General features: G+C 45.0%; 2 protein-coding genes across 8 annotated transcripts; one reads left to right on the plus strand and one right to left on the minus strand.

Moving 5' to 3' along the window:
- Positions 1-264: 264 nt before the first annotated feature.
- LOC107035203 (protein ARMCX6-like) lies at positions 265-3,193 on the minus strand. Its single transcript, XM_072955703.1, has 4 exons — positions 3,072-3,193; positions 2,688-2,765; positions 2,225-2,371; positions 265-1,935 (listed from the first exon to the last, which is right to left on the minus strand). The coding sequence occupies exon 4, from the start codon at positions 1,787-1,789 to the stop codon at positions 884-886; it is 906 nt and encodes a 301-aa protein (XP_072811804.1). The 5' UTR covers positions 1,790-1,935; positions 2,225-2,371; positions 2,688-2,765; positions 3,072-3,193; the 3' UTR covers positions 265-883.
- A 5,003-nt stretch (positions 3,194-8,196) lies between these two features.
- Positions 8,197-12,985, plus strand: ARMCX3 (armadillo repeat containing X-linked 3). Of its 7 annotated transcripts, none has more exons than XM_006219582.3 (5): positions 8,197-8,347; positions 8,879-8,958; positions 9,262-9,322; positions 9,581-9,651; positions 9,915-12,985. In XM_006219582.3, the coding sequence occupies exon 5, from the start codon at positions 10,066-10,068 to the stop codon at positions 11,203-11,205; it is 1,140 nt and encodes a 379-aa protein (XP_006219644.1). In that variant the 5' UTR covers positions 8,197-8,347; positions 8,879-8,958; positions 9,262-9,322; positions 9,581-9,651; positions 9,915-10,065; the 3' UTR covers positions 11,206-12,985. The 7 variants fall into 7 exon arrangements, with proteins under 7 accessions (XP_006219644.1, XP_072812229.1, XP_015107860.1 ...); XM_015252374.3 differs by having other exon boundaries at positions 8,211-8,347; positions 9,435-9,651; XM_015252376.3 differs by having other exon boundaries at positions 8,211-8,347; positions 9,435-9,588.
- Positions 12,986-13,238: the final 253 nt, after the last annotated feature.

Consider the following 13,238-nt stretch of genomic DNA (forward strand, 5'->3'; position numbering starts at 1 on the left):
GTCTCTTTTAGTCCTCCCAACAGTCCATCTAATTCCACCCCCCGCACCCCTGCCCCCGTTCCCCTCGCTCCACCCCGCACCCCCAGCCCCTTCTGGAGGCTTATCTGGAGCCCTGCAGCCCATCTCTACCCCTGCCTCTTGTGGGCTCTGCTAAGCGTGCATTTGTCAGGGAGCAAACCCCCCAGTTAGTCAGCGTGGACCGTGTAGTTTTGTCTTTCTCTTCGTGCAGACTATAAATTCAAGGACAAGAACCATGTCTCGTTTTTGCCAATCAATCAAAGCACACAACTTTATTGATGATACATACAAATAAATGCAGGCTTGGCTGGAGGGAGTTAAGTCAGTACAGCACATAGAAGGGGAGTGTACTTTTTTGGATGAACAGGTTTATCATCCATCGGCTCGTGAGGAAGAGACAGTAAATGAAGAAGAATTCAACCTAAGCAGCAACCAATGCATTTTCGGCACAAGCTCCCATATGCATCTGGTCTCCACAAAACAGTCCAGCTTAGACAGGGAGACCACCACGGGCAAGGCATCCCTTGTGAGGCGAGAATATGTTGTTCTTTAACCGCAGCTGGCAGCTAAAATGATCCCTTGACCACAGGAAGAAGGCTGCAAGGGAGTAATTTACAATGCACATTGCCTGCAGACTGCAAAAACCAAGAGGGTACTCCAGGCTCTGTGGGAACCCCTGCCTGGCCAATCAGAGTGTGGTCCTTGATCTAGCAAGTGTAACTCTCACCCCGTGAGGTGGTGATTGGTTAAGGCCAGATCTTCAATAGCACCCAGTGCAGAGTCTTTGGGTGAGAACACAAGGGTGTGTTCACCAATCGGGTCTTGGTTTGGGGTGAATCCGTCCCATTCTGTTGGAGGGGGCCATTTAGGAGGCCAGAGTGTGTGGGAAAAGCTGTCTGTCTGCATTTCTGATAAGGAGGGACCAGAAGGACAGCAGCAGTGGGCCACTCAGCAACTCCCCTGCCAACACTGGCTTTTCAGACAAACCCGTCAATGGTTTCAAACCCTGCACCTCAGCATATCCACTTCCTTCTGATATCAAAGGAAACTTCAAGTCTGAAACGGACTTGGCAAGCATGTTATTAATAACTGTCATGCTTATTAACAAATTTAATCCGGCCTGCTGCAGAAATGAGTTGCAACAAAGTGACACAGTCTCCTGACACACTTCATTGATGTACATCTTAATCTGGCCCTGATTTTCACCACTCGCGTTCACGTTACCTGGGGCACAGAAAGCCTTCTCCCCCTCAACAGCAGGGTTGGGAGTAGGGATTGTGTTTCCAGCAATGGAGAGGCTGGCCAAATGACTATTGATATCGTGGCTAAATGAAAAACCAGCATCCCTGGGCTGAACTAACAACAGTTTCCCCTGAATGAAAGGGCTCTTGGAGAGGCCAAGAACACACGTGAAATTTTTATAGCTTTGTGCACTCCAAGTATTTTTATGTTCGTAAGGGAATGGGCGCTGTTTTATTGGGTGTGTTCGGTTGGCCTTGCCCCCACCTGAAGGCCTGTCCTCAGTGCCACCAGGGGCCCCAGGTTCAGTCCAATCTCCATCCTCACTCCAGGGCCTAGCCATAGTTGTGAAATCAAACCAAATCTCAGGCTCCGCCTCATTCAGCTCCTGGTCATCGTCCCATTCCTCTTCTTCCTCCTCCAACTTCTCACTATCACCTCTTCCTATAGTCAGTTTGTAAACACAGTAGCAAGCACCAGCCCCAATCATCAGTCCTGCTGCCATCCAACCCACTTCCCGAGCCCGGCCCATACTCAAGTCTGTGCCAGCCTGGGGGCAGGGCAGGAGAGGGCCTTGCTTCACCTGATTGAAGATGGTTCTTATGGCCAGGGTGAGTAATGGTGGAGGGTAGATGCCTTCAGCCTATCCCAGGCTCCTGTAGCTCTCTTGTAATGAATCTGTGATGAAAAATAACATTAGGGCTTTGAGTTGTGCCTGAATTCGTGCCTTACCAGACAGAGTGGAGTTTGAGTTCTGGTTGAGAGAGGTGGCTTATTGGGCAACTATTTCTTTGTTCTTTTCTGTTATCCTCTGTGTACCCTCAGGATCCACCATTGATATTCCAGGGCCTACAGAGAAGGGCAGGAGATGGGGCTGTGCTATGACAGCCAGGAGGGTGACATGGAGAGGTTGACCTGCAGGTAGTGTCCTCTTCCACCCCTAACCCCCCACCCCCCAAAGACTCACAGCTAGTCTCTCCCACCAGCCTCTTTCAAAGTCACGTAAATTCTTTCTTCTTCCCTTGTCTTCTGTGGTCAATGCTCCTTCCACAGTGACTGAGGGACAATCCAGCAGAAGGACAGATGGAAAGACAAGATAGCCAGCTTTGGAGAACTGAAAGTGTAGTGGATGTATCAGTACTGAGAACACAGGTCCCAATACCCGCTTTTCTGAATTTTCAGCCTTTGAGTTTAAAATATTTCTCACACCGTCCTGACTTTCTTAACGCAGGCTTTCCGCGCCTCCCCCCGTCGTCCGCCATTTCCCCAGCAAAGGCCGCCACACCCCTTTCCCTGCACTGAAATGGGAGAAAGAAGGGGCCGGGAGGGGGCGACTTGGACCCGGCCCGCACCGATCCCAGGCCCCTCCTCCGCCATCCCCACCGCCACCCCCACCCAGGGGTCAGGACTCATCCCACATTCACACCGACCTGCACGTCCCAAGGCAGTTTGCTCCTTCCCTCGCCACGACTTTTTCCAGCGACCTACGGGCCAACAAATCTATAAACCTGCAGACAGACGGGGGACCGAGGGGAAAGAGTTCTTGGTGGACGGAGCAGCACTCAGGACACGAGTGCCGTGATTGTGGACCGTTTCTTTCCTCGGAGTCTCTGTACTAGCCATTCACTCCCCTCACCCGCCGCCCGAAGTCCCTCAGTTCTCTCTACTAAAATGGGCACGAGGAGGGGGACAGCGGTATTTAGAAAGTAGGCGAGAAGGGGACACAGCCCCGATCGGCCCGAACTCAGATCCTTGGCGTTCTTGGCCCTCTCCCATCCCCATCTCCCTCCAAAGAGAGCCCAGGCTCTACCGACCTGCACGGTCCGGGCTAATTTGCTTCTTCCTTCACGAGCCTGCAGAGTAATAGGGGGCTGGTACCCAGACGGAGGCGACTAGCAGTACTTCTGCTCCAGGCAGCTCCTGGTCACGTGACGACCACGTCACCAGTGAGCTCTGGCCCCCAATTTCCACTCCCACAAGCAGTGCAGCAGGCGCCAGTCTGCCCCGTATCTCCCCCCATCACACTGGGCCCTGTCACTCTTTTCCTCTGTAACAATACCAGAAACCAGAAGTAGCGGTGGCTCTCTGGTGTTTGAATTTGCTTTTCCCTAATGACAGGAAGGGGCAGCATCTTTTCCTGAGTCTGTCCTTCACTTATACTTCTTCTTCGGGAAATGTCTTATCCTTTCCTTGGCTCTGAAACTCCTGTCCGTCCTTTCTTAATTTCTACCCCTTCTCACATCCAGTCTCTGCACCAAAATTAAGTGGGAGGAGCAGGAGTAAACGTTCAAGTAGCAGTCAGATTTTGTGGAATATTTTAATAAATTTATGTTCTATTTCATCCATCCTTCCTCTTTTATTGGCTCAAGCTTACACTATTTTATAATCAGAAAATACCATACATGTATATGTATGTGTGTGTATGTGTATATATATATATATATATATATATACACACACACATATAACTAAAAAACAAGATTTCCTAGTTAATAGGGAAGCCTCATCGATTTAAGTTAATTTATACCACATTGAAAATACTTTCTTCTGACTGCACAGGAAATAGCAGCTTTCAAACATCATATTAAAATTAAAAAACATATCCTTACAAATAAGACCAGTGTACTTCCAATATGGTTTATAAATTGATGGATAAAATGAATCTGTAGTGAGGTGGTCAGTGTTTTAATCATGACCAGTTTAGATAAGTGAAGCACTATCCCTTTCTTCTTCCTGGCTGAACTCAAGTAGTGTTAGGTATCAGAAGACTGAGCTCGTCACAGAAGACTGTGGCTGGCTTTCATTCTGGCTTTAAAGGGCAGACTGTATGCAGACCCCAAATTCAGATGAATCTTACATCTTTAGATGAACCTTACAAATTAGTAACTTCACAGATTAGCTTGCTTTTCATTCAAAGGTCTTTATTTAAAATCTGTTCTGAAGTTTGATAATGAAACCCATAAATCATCCAGAACTTAGAGAATTCCCTGCTATCCCATTCATGAAAATGAGACTCAGTAGATGGACTTTTCATTTGATCATGACACTGGTGATATACCTCTGGTATCTGTCACTCTTGCACTGTGCGTCCCCCTAGCATCTTCCAATAGAGATAGTGGTGGGGGGTCTGTGTGTGACTGAATCACTGCAACACCCTTGAGATCCATGCCATTTTTCTCTCACGAAAAGCACAGTTTATAGGCTCCCAAACAGCCACCAGGAGAGAGGTTTTTTCATTCCCTGCCTTCTGTTACAATTTCAGTCCACGGCCCTTACAAGCCCCTCAGAATAATCCCAGAACTCAGGGACAAAGTATGCAGAAGTTAGTCCCCAGACATCCAGCTGTCCCTGCTGGGGAGTCATACTCTAAATATAGACCCTTCAGGCAGCCTCTTTCTTAGAATGTTGAAATATGACACTCCAGCAGGAAGCTCCCTGTGTGAGAGGCCCCAATGTCGAGGAGGTCCCTCTGGGAGGTAGACCAGGAAGCCCAGAGTGCCTTACTGGTGAACATTCACAAGTCAAGAACATATCACAACTTTCTGGTCTTCCTTAAACTTTTATATTCTAAATACACCAACATTACACCCCATCTTTCTAAACCCTTACCTCACTCATTTCACCATTATCACCCTACACTGTTCTTTTCATCATTCTGTGTTTACTTCTCTGAGGCAAATGAATTCTATTTATGAAGCTTTACTTACAGAACTAGCAGATTCAACTGTCCATCATTCAATTTTTGGGTCTAAGTGCTTATATAAGTAGCTTTTATTTATTTTGAATCTATACGTTAGAAAGAACTAAGGAGTATGTAAAGCTTAACAAAGACAGGTGCTTTGGTGTCATGGACGTGGCTCTCCAGTAAGGACTCATTTTCACAACTCTTAGCCAGGCTTCAAGGACAAAAGCTCCACCATCACCTCTCCACAGTAGTAAAAAAAAAATCTCTCCCCTTTGGTGTACTTTTCAATTATTCCAATGTATACCCCCTGACCACCATTCTCCCAGACTGTCAAACCTTTCCTGTTTGGATCCACTCCCTCTCTAAAATTTCCTAAACCCCATGGCAATGAGAACTCTTTCAATCCGCTTACTTTGTAATTTTGATCCACAGTTTCTACCAAAGAACCTGGTGACTAGCATTTAAAATCTACTTTTCCCTCCATTATACATCTACCAACAAATATGTATTTAAGGGCATGCTATTTGCCTGACATACCATTTCAAAAGCAAAAAGGGAAAATCCTTAAGCAAATCCTCAGACAAGCCTTCAAAAGACTATGTGAAGCCACTGCCAAAAGGAACCTTTTGGCTTAAATCAGTGTATGGTCACATGTGATATGTGATGTGTGATTTTATAAAGTACCTGAAAACAGAAAAGGATCAGAAGATGATAATACCAGTGGAATTATGGAGGGTGAGAAAAATAAATCATGGAAGATTGTTATCTTAAAAAGCTATATTACTTTTTGTATTGTGTTATTTGATTTTGTATTGTGTATTAATTTTGTTTGATTGCAAGCAACAGAAACCAAACCCAGTTAACTTAAATAATGAAGAAATGTTGAAGACCACAGTCAGCTTTAAGGTGTCTAGCTAGGAGGGATTGATAGATGATCTCTTCAGGATGCCATAATTCCACTGATTTTTCAGTTTTCTATCTCTGTTCAAGGTTTAAATTCCAGTGAGAGAGCACTGAGTTCTGTTTGGGCACAATGCCCACCCCTTTGCTGGGGAAAATGACAGAATATGTAAAATGTGAAATGCACTTCCTTTATTTTCCCAGAGAGAAATGCAAACTGTTTCAGATGCTATTGTTGATTTGCAAGAACCCTTTAATTACTTTGGATATGAATCCTTTGTCCAGTTCTGGCTGAGGCACTGGGGATCTTTTTGCCACAGCATACCTTAGTTGTAATTTTCACATTGACTGAACATTAGACAGGTCCAGTTCTGACATGGTGATTCAGAAGGCTGTCTTCTAAGCCAAAGCTACCTGGCTTCCCTGACAGGATTTCACAAGGTTGCATCTACAGTTCAGAGCCTTGTCCCCATCGCTTCATGATCAATACCTGATTTTGTCTGTATGCTGAGAGCAGATGCCTCTGTCAAAGGAAGACCCCCATTCATAGAGACATATATAAATCTGGATCTGAATGCCCAAACCCATGGATCTCTGCATTCTCTCTCTGTAAGTAGGCCACACAGGTAGCTAAGTCTCACAAGGGAGTGACAACTGAATCTGAAAAGTATACCCTGAGAAATACAACTGTACTAGAGGTTTCTGTCAGTTTTACCAGCCCATTTTCTCCCTGTAGGCAAGCTACTACTTGGGAAGCTACGATCTTCAGAAGGTTGCTTGCTGAGCCTGCAATCAGAGCAAGGGCACTGGTGCACTTTAAGAAGCGGCTTTCAGCTAAGAAACTTAAAAGTACGCAGCATGGGGATTGCTCTGCCAAAGAAAGTTAATTTTTCCATTCATCTTAGCCAAGCCTCCTTCTCCTCCAGACAGTGCTTGGGTGGGAACTACCAGCACTTCCCTCTGACTCTCCTTTTCATATATTCCTATGCTTGAATAAGCCCCTTTGCTGCACATGATCTTTCTCTGAAAACAGAATCATATGGTTGATTTGGTTTCTGTTTACTAAATTTCAGTTGTACCCTGTACACCTTAAACTTACACAGTCCTGTATATCAATTATATCTCAATAAAATTGGAAGAAAAAATATTTCAGTCATATTGCAGTACTGTCCTTCAGTAATTACATCGATATGAGTTTCCCTGGAGTTTTGCCTGTTCCCAAGCTTCCCAGTCTCTTGATTCACTCCCATATGGTTTGTGGATTGTAAAATTTATATTCAGATAATGGCCTCATATCCAAACAAGGAATATCCCACTGTAAACCCCATATTCTGACATTATTTTATTATTTTCCCACTCTAAAAAAGTTCGATGATTGCTGACAGGTGAATCTTTGAGTTCATCAAACCAGTCAGTGAAGAGGTTTCACACTAGTTGCTAGATGCCAAGTTTAGCCAATTTTGTCTTGGTCTCAGTGTTCCTCCACTATTTCATTTAAGGAGGATATTCTCTATCTGTCCATAAGTATATTTTGTAATGTTCTTTCTATGACACTCACTTCATCAGTGTCTGACAGATATCCACTATGTACTTGTGATTTCTGTTCAACCTTTTCTGTGTCATTGGCTTCTGAGGGCTCTGTGCCTCTTCCTTGCCGTCGGATGCAAGTGAAAGTCTGTAGCTCTCCAGTTTAGAAGACTGGCCTAGTCAGAAGATCTGTGTATTCTCAGACACACTGATTAGCTCATCCAGGACTGTGTTTTGTGCTAGGCCCCAGAAGACACTAAGATTGTTTTGAGTGAAATGTGTAACACTCCCTACAAGTGAGAAAGTGCGGGGCTTTTGGAGGCCATCACCCAACGCTTTCCAACTCCCACTCTATTTTTTGCTCAAATGAAAATAGCTTTACAGCAATTTTTTTTCTCATAAAAAGAATGCAGGCTGGGGGTGGGAGAGGGCAGAACAGAAAGAATTCTTTCTGCATTAAGAAAGAAAAAAACACCCTCTCACTCCTTTTCTGATGACTTTTTCGTTTTAGATCTGGGATTAGATTTCAGAGGAAATGGTAGACATTAATAGCTGGGAGGCCAGGAGGTGGAAGGAGAGTTGCTGTCCCAGGAGCCTAGGGAAGGAAGAAGCAATTTTTCAAAAAGTACAAGTGGCCAGTAACCCCAAGGGAAGATGCTGTCCCTTTCTGGTAATCGGAGGAAGGCAAACACAACTACAGGGAGATGGGATTAGCAAAGAAGAAAGAGTAAGAAGGCCTGGTATGGGGGAGGGAATGGAGGGGGGCGGGCCCTCCTCTGCCGCACTGCTGGTGGGAGGGGAAACTGGGGACCCGAGTTGGTGGATGACGTAGCTCTCACGTGACAAAGAGCTGACGTGTGCAGAAGTCCTTCTTGCTCTGGTCGTTGTTCCCGTCTGAGTACCAGCTCCCCATTGCCCTGAGGGCGAGCGGGCCTGCGGCAGAGGGAAGCAGAAGAAAACTGTCCGGGATTCCTGCAGGTCAGTGCCTGGGAGATTCCAGAAGGTGGGGGTTGGCCGAGGGCGCAGGGCGGAGACCGTCGCAGGTCCTGGGGCGCCTCCGTCGTTTCTCCAACTCGCCGCTGGCTTTCCAAGACATCTGTCCCGCCCGCAGCCCATTTCGATGCTGCGAAATGGTGAGCAGAGGGAGTGTTTGGAAAGGAGCCCAGAGATCGGGAGGTGGGAATCTGGTGGGAACCGAGGCCATAATCTGGATAGGGAGCTGTGGCCTGGGTATTGTCCCCTAGTCCTCCAGGACAGTGCCGGCGGGGCAGGGCTGGACATGGGGAGGGAGAGTGCAACGTGATGTGTCAGCAGAACCCCGAGAGGGGTAATAGGGGTGGGAAACCTTTGACAACCAGGCCTCCGAATTAGGAAAGAGTTTTCTGCTCTGGGGACTGGTCCGTCCACTAAGCACTCGGTAGCGGCTGTTTCCCGTCTTTCTGACTGGGACTGTGTCTTCCTGACCATGGCTCTGTGTCTTGTGGGTCCGAGCCTCTCCCGGGTTGCCAGTCTTTCCGTAGGTTGCGGCACTACGCCAGGCTAGAGAAGAGGAAGGAAATTAACCCTGATCCGCGAAGGTCGATTTAAGGGTAAGACCATCTGGGGACCCTAAGCGGGGCGGTGGTGGGGGTGGGAAGAAACCAGAGATGGCAAAAATCTAGGTTAGATCTGAGTCTGAGTGTGTTTCTTGCACTCTCAGGACTGTGGCGAAATGGCGTGCGGGGTGTGTATGTGTGTGTGTGTATGTGTGTGCGTGCGCGCGCGCGCGCGTGTGTCGCGGGTGGGGTGGGGTGGGGGAGAGTGACAGAAGGGAAACCTATCAGAGAGTTTGTTCATAATCCTCTTCTCTCAACAGCACTTAGTCCCCCTGTTTTCGATCTGTCATCCTGCAGGTCGGCTGTAGCAGGTGGCACCACTTGAAGCAAGGGAGGAAGTTTCCTCGGATCAGCAGAGGTCGGTGTGGGCGTGGGGGCTGCTTGGAATGGGGGAGGGGCTTGGAAATCGCCCGCAGTTGGACAGGCTCACCCAATCCTACCTTATTTCCCTAGTATCCCTTCCATTTCAGGCTAGGGAAGGGGCAGTCATGTGCATGTTTCCGATGTTATAGAGAGGTTAAAAAAATCTGACAACCTGATGGTGAATCAGGAAAGCAACGAATGAACAGTCAATCCATCAAACCTTCAGTTCTCCCTGGCTCTGGTCTCTCTGCAGATTGCAAGGTTTGTTGGGCGTGGCACATCTCCAGGGGAGGGAAGAAGGGGCAAGCTGCCTGTCTGGAGGAGGTTAGTGCAAGGGTGCCACTCCCTGGGAACACCAAGGTTGGGGAGCTGAGGCCCAAGCAGAGACTATTGGCTCCATTGCCTTTATCTAGACTTGGCGAGGTGGTGGGCTGGGGAGGGCAGGGAGAGGTGAAATAAGGGGAATAGAGTTTGTTAGCAATCTACATTTCCCACCAAGTACTCATTTACTTGTCCCTGTGCAACTCCCTGCACGGACAACACAAAGAGAAGAGAAACTCAAACCTCGTTTCCTTCCTCCACCCTAGGTCCACCTCCAGTATCAGCTATTGTGGCCTTGAAGTGGCTGAAGACAATCACCCTTCACTGGCCTGCACCCAGACCAGGCCCATAGCACTCCTCCCCCAGCTTGAGTGACCACTCTGTTCCTTGGTCCCTGATACTGTCAGGGACGATTGCATGGGCTACGCCAGGAAAGTAGGCTGGGTGACTGCGGGACTGGTGATTGGGGCTGGAGCCTGCTATTGCATTTATAAACTGACCAGGGGAAGAAAACAGAACAAGGAGAAAATGGCTGAGGGAGGGTCTGGGGACGTGGATGATGTTCGGGACTGTCCTGGGGCCAGGTACAATGACTGGTCTGACGATGATGATGATAACAGTGAGAACAAAGGTATAGTATGGTACCCACCTTGGGCCCGGATTGGGACTGAGGCTGGGACCAGAGCTAGGGCCAGGGCAAGGGCCAGAGCTACCCGGGCTCGTCGTGCTGTCCAGAAACGGGCTTCCCCCAATTCAGATGATACTATTTTGTCCCCTCAAGAGCTGCAAAAAGTTCTTTGCTTGGTTGAGATGTCTGAAAAGCCTTATATTCTTGAAGCAGCTTTAATCGCTCTGGGTAACAATGCTGCCTATGCATTTAACAGAGATATTATTCGTGATCTGGGTGGTCTCCCAATTGTTGCAAAGATTCTCAATACTCGGGATCCCATAGTCAAGGAAAAGGCTTTAATTGTCCTAAATAACTTGAGTGTGAATGCTGAAAACCAGCGCAGGCTTAAGATATACATGAATCAAGTGTGTGATGACACAATCACTTCTCGCTTGAATTCATCTGTGCAGCTGGCGGGACTAAGATTGCTTACGAACATGACTGTTACTAATGAGTATCAGCACATGCTTGCTAATTCCATTTCAGACTTTTTTCGTTTATTTTCAGCAGGAAATGAAGAAACCAAATTTCAGGTTTTGAAACTCCTTTTGAATTTGGCTGAAAATCCAGCCATGGCTAGAGAACTGCTCAGGGCCCAAGTACCATCTTCACTGGGTTCCCTCTTTAATAAGAAAGAGAACAAAGAGGTGATTCTTAAACTTCTGGTCATATTTGAGAACATAAATGACAATTTTAAATGGGAAGAAAATGAATCTATTCAGAATCAATTCGGTGAAGGTTCACTTTTTTTCTTTTTAAAAGAATTTCAAGTGTGTGCTGATAAGATTCTGGGGATAGAAAGTCATCATGATTTTCTGGTGAAAGTAAAAATTGGAAAATTCATAGCCAAACTGGCTGAGCATATGTTCCCGAAGAGCCAGGAATAACCTCTTGATTTTGTAGCTTAGAAGCAACACACATTGTAAACTATTCCTTTTCTCCACCTTGTTTTTATGGTAAAGGAATCCTTGCCAGTTTTGAGTAATGAATATCATATTGTATCATCAACGCTGATATTTATCTGAGTTGGTCTTCAGGTATAAGCTGGATGAATGAATATCACTATCTGTTTTGAAAATATGTTTGTTGCTTTTTATCTCGCTGCCTAGATTGAAATATTTTTACTATTTCTTCTGCATAAGTGACAGTGAACCAATTCGTCATAAATAAGCTCCCTCCTGTCATTTGCATTGACTTCATTTGTGTATCATCAATAAAATTGTGTGTTAATGCTGGAAAAAAAAGAAAGAAGAAAGAAAGAAACTATCCTTGTCTTTTGGTTTATGATCTAGTTAGAGAGATAAGAAACATACGAACAAAAAGATAACAGAATATCTTGAGCATATACTTATTGTGAAATATGTGCACTCAGTGCAGAGGAAGCAAAGACTTTTGTGGGATACAGTAGTCAGCTACAGATTTATGGAGGAAGTGGCCATTTAAAATGAGTCCTGAATGGGGCAGGTAGTTAGGGCATTCCATGTGATGGGAGTGAGGGTGGACCAGTGTGAGAAAGGCATGGAGGTAGGAACTGTCTTCCTATGACAATGAGGAGACTAGTCTGCTTAGAGGGGAGAGTGTGAGGAGTGAAAGTAGATAAGTTTGGAAAGCTGACTGAAGTTAGTTTGTGGAGAGCTGTTTGAATATTATCCCACTGAACACTGAGAGCCACTAAATAATTTTGACAAGAAAGAATAATTAGAATTTGTATAAAAGTCCCTCTCTAACTTACTGTGCATTGTCCGCGAGGGTGTGGCAAAATGGACCCATTCAAACCCTGGTGGTAGGAATAAGCTTATGCTGGCACAAGGTTTGTGGACAACCATTTGGTAATATACATCACAAGCCTTAAAATATATAAACCTTTTGTCCTAAGGAAATAATTGAATCATTAGTTAAAGATTGTATATATAAGACTGTTCATCCCAGCACTGTCTAATATAGGAAAAATGGAAACAATTTAAATGTCTTGCACACTGGATTGGTTGAATAAATTAAGGAATGTTCACATGGTGAATAAATTAAGAAATGTTCACATGGTATAAGATAAATATGTTGATTGGAATCCATATTGCCAGGAAAAGATATTCATCATGCATTGTTAGGTGAGAAAGGTAGGTTAGATAGCAGTAGTGATAGTGTGATTCCACTTTTTTTGAGAATATAAAATATGTTTAAGTAGACATTAAAAACTCTAGAATTACAGACACCCAAATAGTAACAGTGGTTATATTTGGGTGGAAGGATAGAGTGATCTTTAATTTTTAACTTTTTATTCATCTCTGTGTTCTTATTTATCTAAAACAAATATTGATCTTTCAAAACTTTTTGAAAAAGTGTTGGGAATGAGGCAAGTAATTGATTGGAGCATGTATCGGGTGCAAAAATATTTAGATTAAAAATGAGATGGGTTGAAGTTTTCTCTCTGAAATAATAGATGAGTGGTGACAGTGGGGCTCGTGAGGATTAAATGAAGTAACACATGCAAAATATTTAGAATGTTCTGGCATATAACAGTTAATTAAGAAAACTGAGCACGTTCAATTACTTAGAATTCAGGGTTGATAGTTTCTTTGGTTGATCTTTGTTTTACTGGGGGCATTCTGCCATGTGTTAGTGTCTTTTAATAAATAATAACAACAATAAAGGTTAGCATTTATTAAGTGACTACTGTGTAGAATTCTGTCATTCTTGCAAGGCAACTGTTAACAATAATTTCTCAAAGAAATAGGGTCTTCTTATTTCTAAGAAGTCAAAGTGTTTCATCAGACATGATCTCACCAGCCCTCACAGCTCCTAATCAGTTTGTGGATGTTATCCTGCTTTATATATGAGGCCAGGAAAAGGTAAAATCTCTGTTCAGTTATGATCTATTTTCAGCCCCAGGCTTCCATTTACTTACTCTAATGTTACCTATAGT

The sequence above is a fragment of the Vicugna pacos genome, chromosome X, assembly GCF_048564905.1.
Source record: "Vicugna pacos chromosome X, VicPac4, whole genome shotgun sequence".
Classification (NCBI taxonomy): Eukaryota; Metazoa; Chordata; class Mammalia; order Artiodactyla; family Camelidae; genus Vicugna; species Vicugna pacos.

What these genes read in the sequence shown, in the direction of transcription:
- ARMCX3 (XM_006219582.3), top strand. Translation starts at nt 10,066, where the DNA reads ATGGGCTACGCCAGGAAAGTAGGCTGGGTGACTGCGGGACTGGTGATT.
- LOC107035203 (XM_072955703.1), bottom strand. Translation starts at nt 1,789, where the DNA reads ATGGGCCGGGCTCGGGAAGTGGGTTGGATGGCAGCAGGACTGATGATT.